This window comes from Gymnoscopelus braueri (assembly GCF_963280865.1).
Source record: "Gymnoscopelus braueri genome assembly, chromosome: 19".
NCBI classification, from domain to species: domain Eukaryota; kingdom Metazoa; phylum Chordata; class Actinopteri; order Myctophiformes; family Myctophidae; genus Gymnoscopelus; species Gymnoscopelus braueri.
Genome location: NC_137621.1, coordinates 14,613,159 through 14,640,708, shown reverse-complemented (window position 1 = coordinate 14,640,708; position 27,550 = coordinate 14,613,159). Strand labels below are relative to the sequence as shown.

The 27,550-nt window shown below is 42.6% G+C and overlaps 1 protein-coding gene across 1 annotated transcript; it reads right to left on the bottom strand.

Moving 5' to 3' along the window:
• Positions 1-2,310: 2,310 nt before the first annotated feature.
• On the bottom strand, positions 2,311-26,934 carry LOC308074978 (sodium-dependent lysophosphatidylcholine symporter 1-B-like). The gene is made up of 14 exons (XM_080414544.1): positions 26,704-26,934; positions 24,147-24,275; positions 22,690-22,814; positions 18,297-18,420; positions 18,116-18,194; positions 17,432-17,595; positions 15,752-15,842; positions 11,155-11,279; positions 10,698-10,781; positions 7,480-7,563; positions 7,239-7,351; positions 6,828-6,971; positions 5,409-5,585; positions 2,311-4,177 (listed from the first exon to the last, which is right to left on the bottom strand). The coding sequence occupies exons 1-14, from the start codon at positions 26,794-26,796 to the stop codon at positions 4,120-4,122; spliced, it is 1,590 nt and encodes a 529-aa protein (XP_080270670.1). The 5' UTR covers positions 26,797-26,934; the 3' UTR covers positions 2,311-4,119.
• Between the last annotated feature and the right edge of the window lie 616 nt (positions 26,935-27,550).

Sequence of the window (27,550 nt, the reverse complement as noted above, 5' to 3'; positions counted from 1 at the left end):
ATAAAAACAGACAAGAATTAGGAATGGAAGCAAAGTCTAGCTGTTCTAGCCGCAAGCAACTCTAGATCGTATTTTTATCTGGAATCTAGAGTTGCAATACCAACCCTTGACAGCCCATACATCCAAACAGAAAAGTCCTATCTGATTGCATTAAACATAACATGTCTACAGTGGATCTTTATGAAACTTAAGTGTGTAGCATCTATTATGAAAACTTTGCAGATAGAAGGAGGATAATTCAAGCTTTCCTTAGCTGCAATGTTGGTGAGTTTAACATTGTTTAATACAATCAGATAGGACTTTTCTGTTTGGATATATGGGCTGTCAAGGGTTGGTATTGCAACTGCGACTCCAGATATTAAAAATTGTATCTAAGAGTTGCTTGCAGCTACAGCTGTTCATTCCTCTAACCCATTTTTATGTTATACTTCGGCTATTCGAAAATAGCAGATCTACAAGCAGATCAAACATTGTGAGCCTGTTTATCTGCTATTTTGACAAATTTGGAAATATGTGAGTACTTTTACTTTGGTTCTGTAAGTATATATTGATGCCAATACTTGTATATTGTGGTATTACTACTTTTACTGAAGTGGAAAAAAAGAAGCAAAAACAAAAAAAAACATGTTTAGCCTACAACTGGGTTGTTGTTGTTGTTGTAGTAGTTGTTGGAGCTCCTGGCTGGGCTGAGATGACCTCATGGAGGTTCTTCGTTTGTCGCCTGTGTCCAGTTTGAAGATCTTTTCTCCTCTAACTGGACGCATCATGGTAGATTCATCAATGTGTGGTGCAGGGTTTACTGTGCTGAGTAAAAACACCACTGAGTGGTAAACGCTCCACAACATGTACACACGACCCGTTGTTTTCATGTTCTTCTGTCAGTGCGTCATTCCACAGTGATGGGGCCGTCCAATGATCACAGGTGGACATAATTAAGGTTGGCAGGCTTCTAACAAACCATGTTTACTGCTGTTCTTTATTTTATTTTTTACCCACTTTGAAGTGTTTTTTGTATTATACAAGATTAGGGCCCCCCTTATGCATTTTTGGCCATTTCTGAAGAGGTTTATCGTTTCTGATGAATGATTGATCAGAAGTGTCACATCACATGCATTGTGGGTTGCTCAGAAATCCACCAGAGGGCGCCAACTGGGGGGTTGGAAAGTAGGGGGAAATTAAACAAAGAATTTGTTTGAAATAAATAAGTAAAATAAATATATATATATATGTCTGTCTACAGTAGGCTATAGGCTATAAAACATTTAATTTCAAAACAAATTCGGTTCATACGATTATTGTGCCTGTTTAACCTTGCTTCCATTTTCAAACATTTTTAAAACTGTTCAGAAAACAGTCTGGCTGTGGCCATCCTTTGCATGGAAAGGTTTGGGAATCCCTGGGCTGTGACAAAATGTTGGTTCCAGATAGTCCATTTAACCAGTTTATTGTTTATCAAATTGATTCACATGGCTAGGCGACAGCTAATCTTCCTGGGGTGGAGTCCATAATAAAAATATAAAAACATGATACATAGAGACATTAAACAAAATAAGTACAACTCAGTCAGTATCAAGTCAGTATCATGTCAGTATCATGTCAGTATCAAGTCAGTATCATGTCAATATCATGTATCATGTCAGTAGCATGTATCATGTCAGTATCAAGTCAGTAACATGTCAATATCATGTCAGTATCATGTCAATATCATGTATCATGTCAGTATCATGGTCAGTATTATATCACATAACAAAATATGCAAAGCAGAGATTTCCCTGCTCTGAAGTCAGTACATATAGGGCCTACAGTACATATTTCCTTAAACCCCTTTAGATCTGTTCTGACCTATATATATGTTGTCAGTTGTTCTGGACATAAAACATATTTTACACATAAACCAGAATATTAGACTGTAAATTCATTTAAAGGACGACTTCACTAATTTTCTTACCATCTTCATATAATTGGTCCTCATTAATGCTCATTATGATATGGCACCATCTTTGTCTACTCCGTCTATGTGACATCGTTGATGGAGAATCCAAGCTACTTGAAACGGCAGGCTTTCTATTCCTGGAAAGTTAGCATGCTGTAGCCTAATGGAAGCCATTGTTCTCGCGTTAATAAAAGAAAATGATGATGTCACTGGTAGGCGGGTTTCTGAAGTGTCCACAGCCCTCCTATGAGACACAGGAAACTTTATTTTTATTTTTATCATGAGCATTAGTGAGGACCAAGTATATGAAGATAGGTTGAAAATGGGTGAAGTCGTCCTTTAAGTGAGAATAGAAGTGAATCTAGTTGAGGTTTTTCTGTTTCAGATTTTATTCACAAATTACAGTTAAACAGTGTATAACTTTTTCTCCTCATTATTTTGCATAACTTTAACATCATCATCATCCCATCATAGAGCAACTTTAGAAAAACATTTATAATATACAATATTTAACAATAGAAAAGCATGTATAAGTGCACATCCAGTGCCCCTTAAATGCCCTAATAATGAAAAATGAGTTTGAGAGCATTATGCATGCTACATATGTATTATGTAGCTATTTACATGCTGTATACTGTAAGTATACTCTTAATCATTTAAAAAGATTGCGTGAAATCTGACTGCACTGAGATTTAGGTCAAGGCATTTAAAGATATATATTATGTTATACAAAATCTGTCTGGGATCTGCTCCTGGTGAAAGGGCAAGACTCGTGTTTTAATACAAATCACACAGATTGTCACATTTCGCCTGTAGCCCTTTCCATTCAGATCACATGATCTCAGATTTTGATATGTCATCATCACTGACATCACAGGATTTCCCCAGGATGTGTCAATTACTCATTTACAGATTATTTACATGTGCACACAGATACACTGACATACATACATACTGTCCGTACACTGTCCATAGCCTACATACTGCCCATACATACATACATACATACATACATACATACATACATACATACATACATACATACATACATACATACATACATACATACATACATACATACATACATACAGTGCATACATCAACAATATGCCACCATCTATACAAATCAACACCCCATATTCACATTGTGATGTTGTGTGGATATGGATGTTATTATGTGCAGTACATTTTTAGATTTATCTTTTACAAATATACACAAATTACTAACATGTTTCTTCTTTTTTTTTTTACAATAATCCCTTGGATTAATAGATCAGAATAAATAGTTAAATAAATCCTTTCTTTTCCCTTGGGAAGGGAATATTTTTTGCTTTTAGCTGAAAGGAGTTTGACGTGTGCATCTTTGTTTCAAGGCAGAGCATATTCACAAATAATTGCATACCTTGATAGACAGATTTTGAAGGATTTAAAGCACATTTCCCAAAAAAAAGTTGCATTGAAGTAGCATAAACAAACATCAAAATGCAATCTGTCATTAGCTCTACGGAAAGGTAAACAATATTTGTTTAGAAGGCAGTAATTCAATTGACCAAATATGTCTAACTAATGATCATAGTCCATGACTGCTTTTCTAAATAATCTTTCCCACCAGAAATATTTAAGTAGTCATTATAATGCCTTTACTGTGGTAATAAATAACTACTTACAGTACTTATTACTTTAGCACTGCTTCATAAATCTCCAACATAGTTCCCGACCAAAAAAGAACCTCTTATTGGTACATTTCTGTCTGAGCACCATCTAAATGGAAAGTGTAACAAGTGCAGCTTTCCTCCAGTTGACATAATACACAGGTTAGGTAACAACCCATTCCAATCTCAGATACAGCCATGTAAACAGGCTAACACACAAATACAGTACCACAAATGACAGATGATGGCTATAATGGTCATGTTGAAAGGATGAAATGGCATTAACTGTCCACTAGAGGGCCCTGCGAACCTGTGCATTCCAATGGAACGGGCCTGTTGCGTTTCAGGTAGCCTGTGAGCGCCCAAGCCACAGTGTGGTCTGTGGTCTGTGGTCTCGGTTAGTCCAACTAAATCCAAAACACACAAGTCCCGTCCAGCGTCCCAGGTGGTCGCTTCCCTCTGTCCAGTTTGTGCAAACACACCAGACAGCGGCGGTGGCCTTTTGGCTGACTCCATCTCCCCTGCTTCGCTGGCTTACACCACGCTCCCCAGCTCCGTGGACTCTGACTCTGAATCATCAGCTTCAATAGCCCTGTTTAGAGACAGGAGGGCAGCCAACAGTCAAACACAAAGAATGTGGCTGGTCCCAACAGCACATCATTTAAAAAAAAACTACTTTGACACAGCAAAGTAGTTTGTTTCATTTAAATTTAGCCGTGGTAATATTCTATACATTTGTGAATGCAGCGCCACAGAGTGAACCTACTGGCCATCTATTCTCTCCATGGTTTCTGAGTGATCTGTAGCCTGGCATTGCCAGACTGATCATGTGGGATAACTCACAAGTGGAGGAACTTGTGAGTGACCCCATGTGATCAGTCTGGCAATGCCAGGGTAAGTGATCTGTGTAACGGAGACGATTTCAGGCATTGGGGACTAGATTGATTGATTGATTGATTGAATACTTTATTAGTCAGAAATGTAAACAGCACGAGGTACAGTCAGACATTTAGGCAAAAAGGATAACACAAAAAAGTCCTGGGGTCCTATAACTACTACCCTGCCATTACCAGCCTGGATGTCACGTCAGTCCACAAAGTAATAAAAGTAAGTAATAAAAAGGGTATCTATTGTTAACTATGTCCCCATTATGACCACGGATTTGCTCTAAAAGTGTGAAGCTGGTCTTTAAATATATATACTGTCTGTATGTTACCGTTTTTTGAGTGCATGCGACCTACGTTCTCTTATTTGCATTCCTGAAAGTAAGAGTTGAATGTGTTTCATTATGCAGAATACTAGATATTGATTCATAGCTGAATTGATATTTTATCCCATCCCTAGTTTGTGTATGTGTGTATAGTGTACTTGTATTACTATACTTGTTAGGGCATAATGGCCCCACAAATTTAACAGAATTGTGAGGACAATTTGGTCCTCAAAATAATATGAATTTTTATGGTTAAATGTTTTTTCAGAGTTAGGCTTACAGCTAGGAAAAGATTCCGGTTGGTGTTAGGGTTAGGATTAGGCATTTAGAGGCACTCGGTGCCACGCTATGAGCTTGTATATCTGCTATTTTTGAATAGCCAAAGTATAAAATAATAGTTATAGTTGAAATAAATAAAAAATGACACAGTATGCGTTCCCGGATTGAATGGGTTAAAAATGCTCAAAAGAAAAGGTAAAAATGGTTTATAAAATTGCCGTCCAAAAATGTTGATGTCCTCACAAATACAGTAATAAAGTGTGTGTGTGTGCGTGTGCATATGCGTGTGCGTGCGTGCGTGCGTGCGTGCGTGTGTGTGTGTGTCATCACTCACAGCCTCTCCTGCAGCAGCTTGCGGTTGCATTGCCTCCTCTCCTCGTCTATTGGATAAGTCTTGAATATTAACAGCCCCACCGCAATGAGAACGACGGGCACAGGAGACACCAGCATCTTTAGGGTTAAAATCACAGCCTCTGGCTGTGAACAGCCCCGGGTCACATAGCCAGCAAAGCTGTGGAAAAATGTGAGGAGAAGGTGGGGAGGTTGGTTGGTTACAGACCGGCTCAATTATGAGTTGAAGGATTATGTTATTGTTGAGCACATGATTATACTGTGCTGGAACGCAAATATTAGGCTGCTACACTAATCTTTCCGTACTATATTATATACTATACGTTCTCAAACCTTTTCATGTCAAGGACCCCCAAAAATGATATGTATTTACCCACCATCTGATTACCCACCATCTATTACCCACCATCTGAAAAATATTTTGTGCCAGGGATTTTTCAAAAATAGCAGATCTACAAGCTCATACAAGCTCATAGCGTGGCACATAGTGCCGTGCTATGAGCTTGTATATCTGCTATTTTTGAATAGCCAAAGTATAAAATATGGTTAAAGTGGTTAAAATGATTGTTGACGCTATATTAACACATTTTGCTGAGGACCCCCTGGTACCCCCCCAAGGACTTTGAGAACCAATGCCATACAGACAACTATAATCTAAGCCTCACTCACTGCAATGTACAGTACTGTACGTGTTGGTTATTCTCTCAAGTTATGCAGACAGATTTACAGAACCTGAGCGCTGATAATTAGTTGTGACTATGTCTGTAAATAAATAGGAGGCAGGGAATGAAACTGGTCTGTGATGCTTCAATCGAAAAGTTAAAAGACACGAGAGGGAGCGCTTTAAGCCCGGTTTAAACTTTGTACGCCGGAGCATGTGCTGTGGGATGCAGTAGGCATGTTGCCCTGCACAGCCGTGGCAATAACCACGATAAAGCACGACCTCAAGTCTTTTATTGCTTTTATACATGCACTGCACTGTCATTAAATCTCTTTGTTTTATGAAGGCCTAGGTTAGTAGTGTTCAGTTTCTATAAATTGCATTTCTTTCAGCCTTCCACAATCCAAAATAGTTCCCCATTGTTTACCGTAGCTATTGGCAACCTAACGGCATTTGGACTGGTCCACAACATATCACTGAGTATATTTTATCGTAGGTGTGTTGTGGTTATTGGTATGGCACCGAATGCCACAAGGCAAATCACAATGCTCTGTTGGAACTGCAGTAGCTGACTGTTGTGTAAATGCTATTAATGTTGGTCTGTGCGGTAAAGCAGCATGTTGTTTGTCACTCTGGATAAACGTTCTTCAATGCAAATGTCTTCCTGAGAGGTTAAAACAGCACAGTATGGCCATGTGTCTCTGAACAGGCTGTAGGACAACAACGTGGACGTCAACTCACTCCAGGCTGAGGGTGGAGACGCCCAGCGACACTCCAGAGGCAAACTTGGTGAAGAAGACGTAGAAAGAGTAGAAGATGGCTTCATGGCCGTGGATGTCTGGGTTCTTCACCTTGAAGTCGTCTACCACATCTGGAAGCATTGACCTGCCAGGGCAAACACAGTATATATGAGTGGAAACACTAATAAACTAATAACATCCACAAACAAAGTCTGTTTATTAGTTTGTTTGACTCTTACAGTGATAACTCAGACAGTTTGAATCTGATTTGGATCAAACTTGGCAGATGAATTTGGGTAGGTCACAGGGCAAGGTCAAAGTTTAGCCCTAATGCTTATAGACAACATTTAGCATGAGTGTAGCATTTGTCGTTAACGGTGTGTGGAACTTCTGAAGAACTCTCAATACTTACCAAGGAAGGAGGAAAGCTGCAGCTACACTCACACCAGCTGCTACTGAGACCATGTAAGAGATGACGAGATGACTCTCAATGGAGACGATCAGGATCATGAAAGGAACCGCCCACTGTGGGGAGAGAGAGAGAGATAGCACTGCAGTACATGAACACATGACTAAACTCAATGTTCTCCAAACGTCACAGACACAACCTTCTAAAGATGTGTTTTGTGCCAATGCATCTGTACACTGCTTACCGTGATGCCAATGTATACTGCTGTCTTCTTTCCAAAGCGAGTCAGGAACCATTGCCAAAATGGAATGGATATAGTTCCAGAAAGCTGGAGAAGATACAAAGTATATCTGTATTAATGCTTTTATAACCTGGCCTGGTAGGAGGCAAGATGGGTCTGCCTGTCTGCCTGTGAGTTTGTGTGTGTGTGTCTCTCTGAGGCTAATCTTGCGAACCGCTGGACCAGTCAGTGGCAAATTTCCTGTGCAAGCTGCAGTAACGAAGCACCGCCTGGCTGGTGTTAATTTGGGAACCTGCTTGTGGGAACGGCGCAGCCAGGACACACTGACCACTGGACGAAGGGGTCATGGGAGAAAGTCACCATAAATCTAATGGGCTCTTTATTTAACCATGCAGGGGGCGAGTAACCCCTGACCTGCAGGGGAAACGTGGTCAACCAGTTTGTCAAAAGACCACACAAGGACAAGCTTGTCACCAAGAATTCTGCAGCCTGGGAAATGTCACATAACTGGCCGAGATGGATCAAAGACGGCAGCAAATGTTTCGTTTCTTTCTAGTGCCCACCTCTCTTAACTACTTAAACCCCATAAAAAAAATCTGGAAATAGCAAATCTACAAATGTTTTGGAAATGTTTTAACATTTAAAAGTAAATATATAGTATATTCATCACATAACAATACAGTGAGCTTGTGGGAATAGATCTGCTATTTTTGCTATTTTTAAGGATTTTTAGAAAATTCAGATTTTGAGGGAATTTCTTTAAAATGTTTAATCATTAAAAAAAGAACATTGAAACTTTTAGCCTATGACGACATGCCCAAAATAGGGGCACCAGGCTTAATGTGTAATGTAGCTCAGTTTTTCTTCCTAGAGGCAATAAAGCAGAAACCAGTGAAATAAAAGGATGGGACATGGAGAATCAGAGTTGCCATGGCATCGCCCTGACAGATCGCCTTGGGCTACAAAAGCTGTCTGTCCTCGCCTCTCCTGCTGTCCTGGATGGAGTGGGAACGCAGGGGACAGGTTCCCAGGGACCCCAACGACACCTCCTCTCACCCTGAAAATGTTCCCTTTCAGCCGTCATCCTTCTCCTCATGTGAAGGAAGCCCCTCAACTAATTGTCGGAGACTCCATAGATCCAGATATGTTCTGCCATGTGAGGAGACCTCCGTGGCAAACAACATTAAATAGATAGATTTTAATCTTGGGTGGAGGAGAGGGAGATAATTCTACTGATGCTGACTAAGACCAGGGGTTCCCAAATAGCCATGGCCTCTGGTTGCGGACACGACAGACGAGAGGGTCAAGGGTCGCACACACAACGACAAGAATCTCCTGCAGCTCGACTTTCATCGTACGTCGTCTCCCATATCTTATGGACACGTGACACTGGATCAATGGGATATCGATACTTACTAAGGGGCTATAGGGCAACAAAGCAAAGGACAAACCTTTTGTCTTAAATGGTTTGGGTGGTGATGGGCCCGACAGCCGGGAACGTCATATAAGCATAAACTGAGAGACAGCTCGCTGGAGCTCGCATAGTTGCTTCCGTGGCTCCTCCCAGATGGAAGATGGGGTGGTGTTTAACCCCAACCTGACAGTGTTCAACAACATTAAAGAGGTGGTGCCTTGGTTTTGCACTTTTTCTGTTTTTCATGTGTCTATGAGGTTGATAGAACTTCATTAAGCCCCCTGGTGGTGTTTTTATGGTGTTTTATGTCTTCTCTGACTATTTTGAGTTTCTACCTGGAGGCTGAAACCTTGAGTGTCAAACATACCCTCCCCCTCATTATCATAACACAACAGGTGTGGGCATGAGGAGGAGGAGGGACTAGGACAGGTGGGTGGTGCTAAGGTGGTGGAGGAGGTGCTAAGGTGAGAACCAGGTATACTTAATGAACTGGAGGCGTGTCCACATAAAAACATAATTTTACCAATTTCTGTACACTTTTTTGAAAAAAAATTATATAACCATAATACCTGATGATTATGTTTTAGGGGGGGGATCACTGAAAATCACGGCACCCCGTCTTTAACCACTTTCAACCTAGTGTCCATATTTTTATATTTAAATATATATTATTGTCAAAATATATTTTAAATATAATTATTAATTAATACATGATGATGATTAATTATGCAATATTATGAATTAACACATTATACATTTATAATTATTAATCAATATATTATTTAATTAATATAATTTTATAAAATAATACATTATTCCCCAAACGTTCTATAGTAGCCATCTATGAGCTCACTGCATGGCGCGATGCGACCCTTTGTGAGCTTGTAGATTGGCTATTTTGGCCACACAACACCATCATACGACAAAGTATAAAATAGAGCTTCATGTTTCAAATCCCCCCAGGGGGCACAAAGGTCTTTTACACTACAACAGGGGTCTTCAACGTTTTCAGGCCAAGGACCCCCTAGCTGAGAGAGAGATGAAGCAGGGACCCCCTACTCTATATTGTATACAATTGTGTTTCAGATTAAAGTTTTTTTTAGCTTAGTATGCTCTTTTTTCCCTCTACACCTATAGCCTCTTTGCCAAAAATAGCCGATCTACAAGCTCTCAGATCTGCTATTTTCGGCTAATGTTCCCCTCAAAAAAGGAATTCTAGGGTTCAAGTGGTTAATGTAAAAAAACTAAACCCTATCACACAAAGATTTGGCAGACCCCCTACAGTAGCTCTTAGGACCCCCTAGGGGTCCCGGACCCCCTGTTGAAGACCCCTGCACTACAAGATAATCAGACGTGCACAGAAGTTGCCTGGACTGTGACGATGTGCTGATCGTTGATATTATCAACAGTTTAGTTGTGTATGGTTACGTTACGTGTAAACTAATCTCTCAAGACAGATTCTGCAAAAAGCGGAATCTGTCAGCATCACTGCCCTAAACATGTAGTGTTATTGTTAGTAGAAACAAACACAGAAGCACCCAGGAGGAAGTGGACTAAGAAAGGGGAGGAGCCAAACCGAGTTCCTGTTTAAAAAAGGAGGTGGTGTCCCCAAGAGAACCCTTTTTTTACCGAATGGGTTCCCAGATTGCGTGTTAACTACCTTTAACCCATTGAACCCTAGCATCCTTATTCTGTGGGAAACATTCGCCAAAAACAGCAGATAGTACAGTACAGAGTACAGAGCTGACCCTGGTCAACTAAGTCTTTTAGATACTAGAGTGGTTAACAGATCAACAGATAGACTCACCATGATCACAAGGAGGATGTTCTGGAAGTTGTTCCTGTGGCCCAGGGCGTATGTAATGAAAAGTGCAAAGTTCCCCTCCAGAAGCTGTCAGAGATAGAGGAATACAGACACACGTTCAATTAAAAGAGGAAAAAGTAAGAAAAAATATCGTCACTGTTGGCCAGAAACCTTGTATCTCTATGTTTGATCTTTTGCCATGTTATTGGTGTATAATGACATGCCCAATATAGGGAAACCAGGTTGAAAGTGGTTACGTCTGTCAATGGGTTTTATAAATATTTAACCAATGAAAAGTCTTAGCAAGAATAGAATTATAACTACAGTACATTGGATCCTATATGGAACACAGGTTCTTATTTCCGTTTCCTGACAATTTTGGACATACAAGGTTTCTGCCCGACGTGACAACATGTATTATGAAAATGACTTCTACGGCATCTAGTAACAACCGTCTTACCATGAAGGCTAGAGAGGTGAAGAGGAACCCCATGACCAGTTTTACGTAAGGTCCATGCCCCATCACCAGCCTCAGACCTTGACAGAAGGTTATGGGTTCTTGATTCTTCATTCGCCGCCCACTCTCTAGAATATGCCACCATAGATGAAGAAAACAGCACAACAATTAGGTCCACAGCACCAAGGGAACAATAAACCAACAACAAATGTGAACAAAACAATCACATCTATTCAGGGTTTTGTTTTCTCAGATTTTGTCAGATGTTGTCAGCTTTGGTCAAATGCTAGGGTGCAGTCACACCGAACTTTGATTCTGCCAATTTTCAATGGGAACGGAGTGGTTTGTTGCAATTCGCTCCGTTCCCATTGAAAAGCATTGGCAGAATCCGCCGCATTAGGCAGAATCAAAGTTCTGTGACTACACCCTGAGTTTAAAGCATCTGACCAAAGCTTCTGATCAATTTATGATAGAAAATGTATAAATCTAAATGTAAATTGTGTGTGTGAGCCAAGAAAAGTGTTGATGAGGATAGCTGTGAAAGGCTGATAGAAATAGTCTGGTTCACTATGTAATTTTGTTGGATTTTTTTGAAGATTTGCAAAACTATACATTTTTGGAAAGGTTATTGTCTAAGGAATCAGAAAATCAATGTTGCCATTTGCCCAGATGTGTATACGGCGGCCATATTGGCAATTACAAAATGGCCACCCTAAAATGTACGTTTTTTAATATCTCGGCCTCTAAATAAGCTGGAACATTGATTTTAACTGCTAAACCTACATTTTCAGGGTCAAGGAATCCAATGGTGCAAGTTATTATTTCATTTTTTTTATCATCCCATTGACATAATCCACCATATGGGTAAAAAACAGCACAGCCCAGGCAGTCAGTCAGATACTAACTGTTCTTTTTATTTATTTCAACTGTGAACTTTGGATGTTTGTGTAACCATATTAAACATCATGACATGTGTAATCATAGACAGTCTTTATGCATCATCATAATCATCATCACTTTCGTGCATCACAGCTTGGGAATCGTCATCGTTCTGGCACTGGCTGCTGCACTGACACATTTCAGTACAGGCTAAGTCCTTAGCTTTGCAGGAACATCTGCCAGAAGAACAGTCAGATTTACACTTGCATTGAACCATCTCAAGGATGGCCTTTGGAGCTGGGAGGACCTCTGTGGTCGTTGGTTTCAGCATGCCATCCAAGTGTTTGAAGTACCCATTTTGCAGGGGATCCAGCTGTGGATCATGCAGAGCAATGGCTGCTTGTGCCCATGCCCTTGTTTGGACATGGACTCTCAAGATGTGCTGCTTCAGAGCTCCAGGTGTTGGAGGGAGCTTGTCACTTTCTGCCCTGTGTTTGCAGAACAGATGCCATCGCAGTTCAGGGATTGTCTTGATGCCCTTGTGTTGACAGCCCTTGTGTTGACAAGATACCCTTGTGTTGACAGCTCCAGTGTTGACAGCATTCCTTCTGTCACTTCTGCTTCATCCAAAAGCACTCCAGACCCAACTTTTCCCAGCCCGGATATATGGAACAGGCGTACGGACACCGAGGACGGGCCGACGGCAGGCGAGAGAGAGGCCTCCGGTCGGACACGGCCGGGCGGCCTGGCACCCTGGAGGTCCTCGGCGAGCCCAGGACGATCTGGGCTCGGCAGTGGCCCCCTCCTTTGAAATTCTCTCCCGGGACTATCGGCAACCTTTCCCAGCCCGGATATATGGACCAGCATGCGGACGCTGGGGACGAAACGCAGGCAGGCCGCTCCAGATTGCGGGCCTGCCGGCGGCCGCTAGTCGCTGCACTGTGACCCGGGAACCAGGCCGCCCCGAAGGCCGTGGAACCCACTACGTTCTGACCGATTGGCACTCGTAGCCCGCCTCTTGCAAGGGCCCCGCCGGCACCTTGTGTGCTTCGGCGGACGCTGCTTGCAGCCTGCGGGCCCAACCAGGCACGGAGGGACCACGTGCGGAGAGGCCCCGGCCTGTCCTCCGCACTCCTCCGCGGCCGACACCGGCCTAACGAGACCGAGACGCCCCGTCTGCCCTAGTTGCCCTGCCACGGACCGTCCGAGGGCCCCCGCGGTCGGCCTCGCCTCGAGCCCCATCACGGGGCTCGGCAAGGAGATCCGTTTGCCACAGGGGCGCGCTCCGGAGACTCGTTTCTCAAACCCTGCGTGTGTCGCGTACTCCGGCGACCGACCAAACAGCTGCGAAACGGGCCATGGGCGCCGATCCCCCGTAACATCCTGTCGACCTGGGTAGAGGGCAAAGGAGGATGTGGCGACCGTCGCAGTGCGCGCCACCGGGAGCTCCCGCCGCCCCTCTCACGGGGGGCCTTGGCGGTCTCCGCGGACCGGCAACCCCACGGTGCGCGCCTCAGCTGGGCGCGCTCTCCGCGGCGGAACAGGAGGCCTACCTGGTTGATCCTGCCAGTAGCATATGCTTGTCTCAAAGATTAAGCCATGCATGTCTAAGTACAAACGGCTTGTACAGTGAAACTGCGAAAGGCTCATTAAATCAGTTATGGTTCCTTTGATCGCTCCTCAGTTACTTGGATAACTGTGGTAATTCTAGACCTAATACATGCAAACGGGCGCTGACCTTCGGGGATGCGTGCATTAATCAGATCCTAAACCCTCGCGGCGCGGCGCTCTCGGGCGCCGCGTCGTCCGCTTTGGTGACTCTGGATAAACTCGGGCAGATCGCCCGCCCTCCGTGGCGGCGATGTGTCATTCGAGTGTCTGCCCTATCAACTTTCGATGGTACGCTACGTGCTTACCATGGTGACCACGGATAACGGGGAATCAGGGTTCGATTCCGGAGAGGGAGCCTGAGAAACGGCTACCACATCCAAGGAAGGCAGCAGGCGCGCAAATTACCCACTCCCGGCACGGTGAGGTAGTGACAAAAATAGCAATCCAGGACTTTTTGGAGGCCCTGTAATTGGAATGAGTGGACTTTAAATCCTTTGACGAGGAGCCATTGGAGGGCAAGTCTGGTGCCAGCAGCCGCGATAATTCCAGCTCCAATAGCTTTAATATCTTAAAGTTGCTGCAGTTAAAAAGCTCCTAGTTGGATCTCGGGATCGAGCTGACGGTCCGACGCCAGTCGAGTCACCGTCCGTCCCTGTCCCTGCCTTCCGGCGCCCCCCCGATGCTCTTAGCTGAGTGTCCTGCTTGGGGTCCGGAGCGTTTACTTTGAAAAAAATAGTGTTCTAAGCAGGCCCGAGTCGCCTGAATACCGCAGCTAGGAATAATGGAATAGGACCCTGGTTAATTTTTTTACTTCCTTGTTAACTTAAAACTTCTGTATCTAGGCTCCTGAGTACTTTTTTTTTCTCAATGAAACATCTGAAATAACTCTGGCATTCAATGTGTTAACTACTTTCGCGGCCCCGTGTGGTTGGCGACTAACTTCTTAGAGGGACAAGTGGCGTTCAGCCACACGAGAAGGAGCAATAACTGGTCTGTGATGCCCTTAGATGTCCGGGGCCGAAATTATTCCCCATGAACGAGGAATTCCCAGTAAGCGCAAGTCACCAGCTCGCGTTGATTAAGTCCCTGCCCTTTGTACACACCGCCCGTCGCTACTACCGATCGGATGGCTTAGTGAGGTCCTCGGACGGGCCCCGCCGGAGTCGTTCGCGTCCCCGGCGGAGCGCTCGGAAGACGCCCGAACATGACTATCTAGAGGAAGTAAAAGTCGTAACAAGGTTTCCGTAGGTGAACCTGCGGAAGGATCATTACCGTTCTGTCCGGCACCCTCGCGCGGGGGTCTGGAATGCCTGAACATGCCACAACATAAAATAATTAACAAATACAGTCTGAGGGCAATGATTACTGGCCTTTTGTACAGTCACTGCAAATAAAATGCTTGCAACGGGAACTACTTGGTGTGTGGATCTACTCTCAAGTATAGTGTAAGCTACACTTTTTGATTCAGCACCCATCCTAGTAGTATTGGGATGTGCATGTCTTTGTAATAATTTCCGCAATTAATATCAGCCACAGTTTGATCATTTTGGACACACTTATGGAAGCTTAGAGTAGCAAAAATACAAAAACAAAAATGTCTTTAAAAGTATCAGTGGTAAGTTAAGATATTATTTAATTTGAATGAGCAAGTGAAACATGTTTTTAGGAACAGCTGGAATATGAATTGATAAATGATTTTCTTATTTCAAAGATATTGCAAGAAAACAACCATATCTGGTCATTTTGGACTCAGTCATGCATCTAAGGGTTAATGTTGTAAAGTTTTGTAGCTTTATAATTACCACCATTGGATTCCTCGACACTGAAAATGTAGGTTTAGGAGTTAAAATCAATGTTCCAGCTTATTTAGGTGCCGAGATATTAAAAAACATACATTTTATGGTGGCCATTTTGTAATTGCCAATATGGCCGCCATATACACATCTGGGCAAATGGCAACATTGATTTTCTGATTCCTTAGACAATAACCTTTCCAAAAATGTATAGTTTTGCAAATCTTCAAAAAAATCCAACAACATTTTAAATCAAAGCATAAGGAACCAGACTAAAAACAGTTAAGAGAGAAAAATGAACCTTCTCAGGTTCGCACCTTCCTTCTCCTTTACTCCTATGAACAAGATGGCTGCACAGAGGACGTAGATAGCGCAGATGACTCCTGAGGCTATCATATAGGCTTGTTTCTGTGCACAGGAGAAGGACGGAGACACAAGATCAACTTTAAAACCATTTGTTTCAATGCCATAAAATTCATCTTTAAAAAGAGCTGATGTGATGACTCCAGGGACAATAAATGACAATTTAGGCATTTAGAGGACACTCTTATCCAGAGCGACTTACAAGTGCGAGATCAGAGTAAGCACACAGTAAGCATGAACCCTGGTCAACAAACAAGGTTAACATAGGTATCGGGTGAGTTCAAAGAGACCAATGTAGAGCCTCAGAGAAACGAAGATACCAGGTAAGCATCAAACCTAGCTTCTGTCTGAACAATATGGTGTCTAAATATATTTGTGGTCAAGAAAAAACTAATCTAAACAACAAACATGTTAACCAGGTACCTACATACTGTATAGCCGCATAGAAAAAAATAGCATCTATTGGAAAAAGGTGACGAGAAGGGATTAACTAACATCTATTTAAAAAATGGATTCAAAAGGGGAAGAAGAGAGAAGTGCTAGGGGGGTGAGGTGGAGTCTGAAGAGGTGAGTCCTCAGACTGCAGCGGCAAATCTGGAGTGAGTCTGCAATTCTCACTAAATAACAATGCTCAGCAAATCTGTCAATGCACCTCATTTTGAATGACATTTTTCAAGATGATTATTTAAGCCAAAGACAACACAGTGGACAGAGACAGTAAGGAAAGAGAGAGGGGGGGGGGTATTGACATGTGACACAGCTCCCAATATCCAAACACAGTAGGTCACAATCAGATGATATGCACACTAAAGTCTGTCGCATGCTGCACACCAAGCCTACACGGAGCGTATCCGCTTTCAAATGGTGGTAATCAATGAGAGACTGCACAGTGCACACTGCAGAGCTGATGCTTTTACCTCTACCTTAACCACTTAAAGCTACGCTATGTAAGTTAGGCCCTACTGCCTGAAGGTCAATTTCTCCTGTGAGTAAGAAGGTGTGGAATACTGAGGCCCTTGGCCTGCTGTCAGCCAGATGTCAGACTAGTAGTTTGCTAGATTAAGTGTGGCCAGACCCACTGACACAGAGACAGACACAGGGCCAAAAGCATGATCTCCTGGCGGAGATAATTACTGACATTTGATGACTGTCACCAGATGGTGTTCAAATTGACAATGGATGCGGCAGTTTGCTGACAAACAATAGCAACGGTCACAAAGGACAGTGATCCGAGGTGAACATTATTATATTATAATTATAGCTCCCCCAATAATTGTATTGCTTTTGCTGGAGCAAATAGAGAACAGTACTTAATGGCCACTACAAATGACCATCATACTGCTATACAACTATAAAACCAGATTCAACTTTTACTAAGTGGGAGGAACGAGGGATATTTGAGCCACAATACAGCATAGAGGAACCAACAGGTGACAGAGACGAGTGAACAAGGCAGCTACCTGCAAGGTACACAGAAAGGCATGTATGGGTTACGTAGAAAGTTTACTTTAGTTTACTGTAACGCACTTTGAGGATTTATGTTTTGTTTCATGGTCCATTTCGACCTGTTGGGACTATCTAAGCTTGTTGTGGAGTTAGATACTACTACTAGAGCTACTGCTACTTAATCTCACCGTTTCGTCCATTGAAATGTCAGTCTTGTTTCCCCCGGACACGGTCAGGGAAGAATTGTCGAAGACGTCAAACTCAGTGGGGATGCAGGGGGCAATGGCCCCGCCCACTATCTGCCCCTGGATCGCCGTGCCGACCACCGTGCCCAGCACCTCCACTGTCATACCTGAGAGCACATGATGAGGTTCAACATATCACACTGACACTAGTCTCACAAGCCACACTTTTCGCTGGCAGAAAGACTGAGCCAAAATGTTTAGTGAGACCTGAAGCCGATTCTACATGTCTCCTAAATCTCAACAGTATTCTGAAAAACATATGTTTCTATATCAGTGGTGCTCAATCTTTTTCATGTCAAGGACCCCCAAAATTATATGTATTTGGCCGCGGACCCCCATCAAAATATGCTGTTCCAGGGACCCCCAGAAGCAAAGATTTGAGTTAAAAATGTTCGCTTAAAAAATATATGTATTCAAAGATTTGCACACATTTTCACGATTTTTCAAAAATAGCAGATCTACAAGCTCGTAGCGCGGCACTCGGTGCCGCGCTATGAGCTTGTATATCTGCTATTTTTGAATAGCGCAAAGTGTAAAATAATGCTTTTTAGATCAAATCTAAAAATGAGACAGTTCCAGGTCTCAATGGGTTAATTATTTCAGATTTCTACAATGAGATTGACTTACGGTAGGCAGTGGCAGAGTCCCTCTCCTTCTGCTCTGTGCTGATGAACATGGTAAGAGCAGAGTACGGCACATGAAAGCACTGTCAAAACAGAACAGAAACACATTGAGCTGTCTGGTCCTAAAAACACACAAAGCGCATATAGAACGATGTATCAGAGTGTATCGATATGGAGGTACTGACCGTCTGCATTGACTGGAAGAGACAGTAGACGACAAGGTACCAGATCACTTTCCCCTGCTCCACTGGAGGAACGCACCAGATCAGGAAGTAGGTTAGCACGGCGAATGGGGTAGATATAAGGATCCTGTGAAGACAGGTGGATAGAAGTCTTAGAGCAGTGATTCTCAACCCCCAGTTTGATATGCATTAGGTATGGACCCAAAAACTATACTGTAAAACACTGTAGTGTTTATCTAACTCTGAAAACTCTCTAGAATGTTTCGGCTTTAGTGTCTAATAAAGTTTGTCAAATGAATTATACTGACTGTTAGAATGGCTTGACCTTGCTTTCATTCTTGTTCTCTTACAGTTACTCTCTTTATTACTTCCACCTGGACGACTTGTGAGTGGGTCTTTTGTGAATAATCCCCCTAATCCTGCCTTGTTTGGGACTCATGTGTTTAGAGGCCAAACAAGGAACCGTCTACACACACAAACTAGGGGAGGAGGGGGACCACTCCACATTCTACTGGCACAGCTCACTCTCACCCTGCTCTTCCGCTTTCAATCTCAATAGCCTTTATGTCTGTAGCTCTGGACTGTAGGTCTTCCAAATGACTTGACTAAAACATTTATTAGGGGCAAGGGTCTGAGTTAAACAAAACAAGACGTCGTGGCTTCCATGTGGATCTCGGGCGTCATTTGGCCAGTCTATGACATATTCGGGGTAAAGTTTCAGCCCAATCCTCAACCTCCTTTGACTATAAATGTAAAATTAAACAAGACATGTGACACTTCACTCCAGTGGTTTGCCAGATTAGACCCGGACTCACAGAACTACTTGTAGACGGCTTGCCCCGCATGGAGCCACGCCGTAAAAACAACAACAAAACCCTTTCATCCTTTAATTTGGACTACACAAACTCTTGAGAGACGTACAAATGGAACCAAGTGGTTCCATTTGTACAGTTTGAGCAGTGTACTGACCACTAGGTCAGTGATGAAACTCAAGCTGCATAGAGGTGATGAATACACCTGCTGCTGCCTTCACTATTTAAGACGCACATGACCACTTGGATGGGAATATTCCTCAAGAGAACATTTCTGTGCCAGCAATGCATCCACGGATACAACATGAGGTCAGAAGAAATTACATATCTGATGTACGATACGTAAGCAATGAATGTCCGGGATGTGGTCCATATACTGCGTATGAATAACATATATTCACAAAATATGATATGGATTCTTCCGACTCAAATATCTGTCAGCCCGTACCAACAAAAATTAAGAACAGCAGTTTCAGATTTTTGATCAAATAATTTGTTTTGTTAAAAGGTTGAAGCTCTATATTCCGATATATAAATAGGATCCGTAATCATGTGTTTGTTCAGCTCTGTAGTAAACTGTAGTACAAATACATTTACAGGCTGGGATACCAATTTTATCCAATCAGAGAACCCCATAAATAGAATGTATCAGCTTTATCAGCAAATATACCTTTAAGGATTTTATTGTGGAAGCTCGTGCTCCGTGGGGGACAGTATCATAATACAGACACATTTGTTTATAGAACATGACACACTAGTCATACACCCTCCTCCCCCTCCCCCCCACACCCACACACACACACACACACACACACACACACACACACACACACACACACACACACACACAGAAACAAGAGTCTTCACCTCATTCCCTCTATTGGCTGACCGAATCAGGTTAATGAGAGCTAATTTAGTTCATTTAGCTGGAGATGTGAGGTCAGATTTCATTTTGATTGGCTGTGTTCCAAAGTCACACACTGATACCATTGGCTGATTATAGAAAAGATCACAGATGCACTTAACATGCAGAGGTCAGAAAGTCATTAGCAATGACCTTGAGGCAAAATACAACAAGGAGGGATGTAATTATTAGCATTATCCCATTATACATCTAGATTGCTTTTTCAATCAACTCAAATGTCAATTTAAAAAATGGTCTTAGTTAAGACAAATACTTTGTTATTGTAACAGATCCTTCTCCTCATTCATGGACAGGATTTGTTACAAGAGACGGTCGTTATTTCCGTTTACAAGCTACCGTACACACAACCATCTTTTAAACAATGGCCTCATTGACATGCAGCCAAGCATCAGGCCGCTTCTTGACCCGTGGTAACCTCTCTCTCCAATCCTCGAACCCCCCCCCCCCTCCCATTCATCCCCTCCCAGCATAGAGCGCACGCGGACCTGCATCCCACGCTCCCATTGGTCTAAACTGATGGTGTGTTGTGGGTTGGACCAATCGTGCAGCGAGAAACCGGTTCTTTCCCCACCCTCCCCCGACACATCATGCAGCACATGGCATCCAGGCTGGTATTCTACCTCTCAGTGACTTGCGATATGACTAGAATTTCCTCTGTGAAAACGCCTGTTAAGATATTTCTATCTGCCCGCAGAGCGGATGAAAGCAATCTCTCAGCCACATGCAACCCGAAACACACTCCTTCTGTCAAATACACACATGCACAAGCGAGGGAGGGTACCTTCCAATCCTTCTGGTAATTATTGTGTCCCCCTCCTCAACACCGTGAGCTTCAATATATTGTGGAACAATGGCCTCTATATATTGTTTATGGGTGAATAAACGTTGGGTGTCCCACCGTGACCCTGCACTAAGATAACATCAGCAGGGGGCTCAGCAGTGCCCTTCAGTATGTATACAGAATGACATGTGAAATTAAACGCATTAGCCGGGTCATGTAGGTGGTAATGGTGTATGTATCCAATCCAATCTATATTATAATATTTATAGAGCACATTTAAATAAACAGCTAACGGAAACAGCAACTCTCAGTCTGAATCATCAAAAGCCAAAGAGTACAAGTGAGAACACAGACAAGGTTTGAGACGCTCTAACATGGGGTGGAAGATCGTATGTATGTATGTATGTATGTACAGTATGTATGTATGTATGTATGTATGTATGTATGTATGTATGTATGTATGTATGTATGTATGTATGTATGTATGTATGTATGTATGTATGTATGTATGTATGTATGTATGTATGTATGTATGTATGTATGCATGTATGCATGTATACAAAAAAAGCCATGGTCAACACTCTTTATAAACAAAGTCATATTAATATCAACATTAGAAGGGAGAAACCTGATTGATTATTAATTATTTTGTATTTTCTCAGAATAAACTTGAAGAATTGGACTTCAAAGGCCTCGTCACTTATCTCCTTCACCGAGTACTTTAGGCACATGTCTTGCCACATATACAGAAGACTAATGTTACTAACTAACAACTGATTAATTTTAAGTACTAAGATAAATCTAAAACACATTTGTTAAGACATTTGTTAACACGAGTGTTAATTTAAGTGTACAAATGGAAACAAATGGTCCATTAACTCTGGCAGTGTAAAATCTCAATTAAATTAACTTTGTGCAATTAGTATTTGTTTCATTGTTTTGAGTTGCAACTGAGGTCCGTTTTACTAAGTATAGAGGAAAGTGGTTAATCATAATGTTGTGCATGGTTCTGTGTCTCACCTCCTCACCCTCCCATCCGTCTGGCAGTCTGGCACACATTGGCAGACTCACCAGCCTCTCTCATGCCTGTTTAGCCATGAGCTTCAAAGCACCGCCAGCTTACAGTACCACCGTTTCACACTTCCAACTCCCAACAGAAGGAAAACCACCTGGATATTCCACTCTATTACTAATGAGATCTACTGGGCATAATCAGCTTGATTGTTCCGGACCTCATCTGCACCCGTGATGAAGAACAATTCAACTGCTCTTAGTTGTGTGTGGAAAATAGAATCACTGTTGTAGTGCAAACTGTGTGGCATAACATCTTAGAACAGGCATATTATGTGCGTGTGACTGTAGTCAAGTCAGGTTTGTATTTATTACATTGCTTATGTAAGACTGTAGACACAAGCATTGCATGTGTATGCACGTGCAAATGTATGAGCGCACCTGCATGCAACTCTACTTAACTCAATTTTATTGTGCAAGCCACGCATACATACATATATCTATCCCGTATCACTGCAGTCACACCCCATTCTTGCCGTTCTGCTTTTGCATGCAACTCTACTCAACTCAACTTTATTGTGCAAGCCGCTCATACATAAATATATCTATTCCGTACGATATCACCCCATTCTTCCTGTTCTCCTTTTCATTTATTTCCACTTCCTTATTGTCTATTGTCGTCATGGTTACAGGCCAGTTCTCCATCTCATGGAAGCATCTCTCACTTTGCTGATCCTACTCTCATCATCCTGCCGGGCTTCCATAATTTGTTTATTCGTTGTTCCCTCATTTCTTATTTTCTCTCCGCTTGCCGTCTCCATGCTAGACTAAAACACACACATGTTGCTACGTGACTCAGGCACCTACCAGGGCATCATGCGGCCAAAACGCGTCCATTTACTTCTGCTCACCAGGAAACCCACGGTTGGATCTGTCACTGCGTCCCAGGCCCTGCCCACGAACAGAATGATGGAGGCGTAGGCTGGATCCAGCTGTGAGGAGAGCATGGTAGAAGATTGTGCTGAGAGATGACTTGATAGAAAAAGTGTGCTTTAATTGTAAATCTGCCTGTCCCGGGACTGCCTGTGGAAATGATCTATTTGCTTAATCTGGTACAAAGCAACTTTTCTACTTGAGTTTACTGCATTTGCAAACGTTGTCCCTGATTAAATAAACCAAATAAAAAATAATCAACTCATATGACACCGAAGGCTTAACATGGTGAAGGACCACGATACCAGTGGTGGATTCCATCGATGAGACAAGTGCAATTTGGGAAACCTTCCAAGGATCTATTTGTGTGTTCTTGGAACATCAATTATTTATGAACGAAGTACCAGTTGGCTGAATGGGCTGTCTGAATGGGCTGTATTTAGAGTGGTACAGCACACTGGCAGTCATAGAGTGGATCTTGTTAATGCACTAATTGAGTGACAAAGCAGAACAGTAGGAGTCTTGGTTAATGCGCTTGCTTGACTGCCAGCTAGAAGCCATGGACTGTTAAAATGATACCAGGCTTTGTCATTGAACCTAAACAGAACCTTCTTGGTAGAAATGTATGCACTGTATAAGTACGTATGAACCTTGTAAAATAACTTTTGAAGTTTTCAAGGTAAACTCAGTGTTAAGGTCACACAGAAATAGGCCTACTTCAGTATTCTGTCATTTGACACTGTTCTTTGGGCTTCTTTCTTGTTTCGAATAAGGATTCCTATTCCTGCAGTGGTTGTATTCTAGTGCTGATTAATTAAAAAGAGGGTCGCACTCATCTCTTCTTGATTTTGGCCACTCTGTCTTTATTAGTGCTGGATGGCAAAAAACGAAAAAATGTTTTGATTAAAAGCAATTGGAAATGAGAGAAAAGTGAATGCGACCCTTCAGCCATGTTGAACTCCATGAGACAGCACGTGATGCGGCAATGCACTGCAACTGGAAGCTCCACCACTTTGCTCGCGTAGAATGGAAGTGAAGTGAACGGGGTGCGACTGTGGTGAACGTGTGACCGTAACAAACACAAAAGCATGCACATCCACTCACTATAGTTCCAGGTGCCAGGCAGAGGTCAAAATCCAAAAAGAACGAAGTCTGCACACTGGGTGATGCTCCAATGTTTAAAATGTATTGGTTTCCAACATTTGGACGTGACGTTTCGAGTCTGTGAGGCTCGAAACGTCAAGTCCAAATGGTGCAAACCAATACATTTTAAACTTTGGAGCGGACTTTATTCTTTTTTGAATGTGTGACCGTAACCTTAATCAGGCATAAGAATAACGTACCGCAGTGGGTGGCACTATTCGCTACTACTATTCGCTACTGTGTCTCACCTGGGCCACATCGAGTAGGTATATCTGGAGGAAGAAGCCCAGAGCGCTGCCAGTGATCTGGTAGGGAGCTCCGCCGAAGGCATAACACAGCTTACTGCACACCGACAGATGGCTTTTTTGGTCCCTCTTCTGGAAAAGGAAGGAGAAATGAAAGCCACAAGTGTTAAATATGGATGGAACAGAGATCGTATCATGGACTACAGAGGAGTTGAGTTCTGTGATCCAATTATGATTTGGTTGATCAGGGGCTTAGTGTAGATTGTACACTAAGCCCTTGATCAACCAATTCATAATTGGATCACGATCATCTCTACAGTTACTGTAGATTTTCACATCTGACTGTGTCGAGATCAGAGAGCTCACATTCCAATGAGGGAAAACATGTGATGATTATCTCAATGCTCATCACTGTACAGTACACGTCTCAGACATATAGATATTAATCACCCTCCCTGTGCCTTCCAAACGTCTGGTCTTTCTCGTCAACTTGACCCAGTATGAGCTCTAGAGGCCTGCCTCGTTCTCACACCTTTGCCATCATCATAAACGCTGTTATGCCTAATTCACGCTTGGTCGAACTAAGGCATCGCTGACCGAAAATAGCCAATCTATAAGCTCACAACACGTTGCATCCGCGTCGCGTTGTGAGCTTATAGATTGGCTGTTTTCAGTCCACGCTGCAATCATACGGCAAAGTATATAAATCGGGCTTTACCATGTAGGGCTGAGATTGGCTAAATCTCCCTCACCTCATGCACTTCTCAGGATGTCAGATTACATACAAACCAACAGCATTGGCCTGTGGTGGTCGGCTTAGAAAGTGGTGTGAGACTTGTCGGGTCACTGTAGTTCACACACACACACACACACACACGCACAGCGCAGCGCAGCGCAGCACAGCACAGCACAGCACAGCACAGCACAGCACAGCACAGCACAGCACAGCGACTGGCTCGACCACAGCCATTGGCTCTGGCTGTGGGATGTTGCAGGCAGGGTGACATTTCAGGCCAAGCCTGAGGGCAACCGACAAGTCAGCAGAGAGTCAGGAGGCTGTGTGTAGTGTACATCCTACATCCTACAGCCAATAAACACCAACCATACGATGATGTCAGCCTATGGTTCCATACACCTAATTAACACACATGGGTGTAGCATCAAGTTAGACACCTGTCTCCTGCAGAGTGTAGAGGAAGGACTTCTTCAGAGATGATAGATAGATAGATAGATAGATAGATAGATAGATAGATAGATAGATAGATAGATAGATAGATAGATAGATAGATAGATAGATAGATAGATAGATAGATAGATAGATAGATAGATAGATAGATAGATAGATCTTTGGTGGTGGGGGGGGGGGGGTTGGTTCCAGGGGGTCCCCAGCCAAGTAGTTAATATAGCATCACAATACTTTTAACTACTTTATCCATTTATATGTTGGCTATTCAAAATTGCAGATCTACAAGTTCAAAAAAATTGGAATAATTTAGATTTTTTTCTTTTTACTTAAACATTTTCAGATAGGGGTCCGCAGCCAAATACAGATCAATTTGGGGGTCCTTGACGCGAAAAAGTTTGAGAACCACTGAGATAGACAGACAGAGAGACAGACAGACAGACAGATGATTGCCCTTCCCAATGAGCCCACTGATGACAGAACACACATGATTCACAATTAAAATAGCAAGTCTACATCAGGATAACATTCTATAGCAGCTAATATTGGATAATGTTATACTATTAGCACCACTAAAACATGCATTATACATTTACATTAGGTTCCAAGCAGATAGACTATGGACTAAGTATTAATGAGCTCTATTGGATTGGATCATCATCCGTTTTTAGTCTGGAGACTCCCATCCAGGATAGGCTTCAGACGCGCCTCCTCAGGGGACTTGGCTCAGATCTGAACACGTTTGATTTGGCGTTAGGAACCGGTCGCGTTGCGAGCGCATGCCCTTGCTGACGACCGTCCGCACGAAAAGCGTGTGCTCTAATGGAATAACAGCTTTTAATTGAACACGCCAATGAATGAATGCACGAAGGAACATTCATCTGTAATGAATGCACATCGTGCAACTGCTCCATGTCAGCTTAATGTTTTATTATACACACATCATAATGATCTCCTTAATGAAGAAGACTGCATATTATTTCTGTGTAGGTGTAGGTGTAGGTCATCTTCTTATGGTGGTTCAGGTTGCCTATGTTTAAATGAAGACATGGTTCCTTTCAAACCGGTATTGTAGCTAATGAATGGACAGCTGTCTGAAGACAGATGGAGGACATGCTGGTGAAATTCAAACCTCGTGGACACAAATGTATAATATTAGAGGTGTGATGATGTCGATTTATTGTATGACTTCTAGTTTACCCGCATTATGAATTATGAGCGTTATCGTGGATCGCCCGCCTTGCTCCTCGATTCATGAACATTCTTGGTTAAATGTGTAAAAAGCGGCACCATTTGACTTAGGGGGTTTAGGGCTACTTATAACAGTCAACACACTAAAACAGTCTCTACGCTATAATAACCTCTTCACTCACTTACCTTTGTAATTTTAGTTCCATCTGCAGCACTTAAGGGTTTTATTGGTAACAAAGTTGCAGCAGCATACTGTTCAGCCCCCTCTCCTCTGGCCATCGCCTATGGTTTGATCTCAACACGATGGAAATAGCCTACCTATTATATCTCATTTATAGTTATGATAAGAAAGAATATCTTCCACATCCAACGATACTGCGGACCGTTAAGAGCGCTGCGTCAGTCAGTGCGTCCTCCTCATTCATACACCCTCTCTCTCTCTCTCTCTCTCTCTCTCTCTCTCTCTCACACACACACACACACACACACACACACGCACCCTCACGGTGCCGGTGCGCCTCCTACGTCATTTAACTCTTTCAAGGTCAATATGCTGACGTTGCCAGTAAACCATCTCTGGTCCAAGTGACGCGCAATTCAAGCCGATATCAAATATTGTGGTATTTAACTGTGAATATCGTCTGTCTGCCACTCTATAATGACTGATTGAACATGAATGGCTGTGCTGTCAACATTATGAGAATTTCCGTCTCTATCCTCTGTAGGCTGTGTGTGCCAATTAGGAGAAAGATACAGCAGGAGGGAAAAGATTAGGCTACTTACAGTAAATCTAATGCCAGCAGAATGTAGGGGATAATTGGAATTGATGAAACAAAAATGATGAGCTCATGTAACTTACTTTCTGAGAACATGGGATTTTAGATGTGACTAATATGAGTTACTAATTTGAGAATTACTAATTGAGAAGCTTATTTAGGCTATGGATTAAGCAAGTGATTTATGCTAATGTATTCTAATATATTGGACCTACTCCTCCTACTGGTCAACCCTGGATTTTTTCCCTGTGATTCTC

What these genes read in the sequence shown, in the direction of transcription:
- LOC308074978 (XM_080414544.1), bottom strand. Translation starts at nt 26,796, where the DNA reads ATGGCCAGAGGAGAGGGGGCTGAACAGTATGCTGCTGCAACTTTGTTA. An exon ending in ACATTTCAATGGACGAAACG is followed by an intron (nt 15,843 to 17,431) that starts GTGAGATTAAGT and finishes TCCTGTGCACAG; the next exon opens with AAACAAGCCTATATGATAGC. An exon ending in AGGAGTAAAGGAGAAGGAAG is followed by an intron (nt 11,280 to 15,751) that starts GTGCGAACCTGA and finishes GGCATATTCTAG; the next exon opens with AGAGTGGGCGGCGAATGAAG.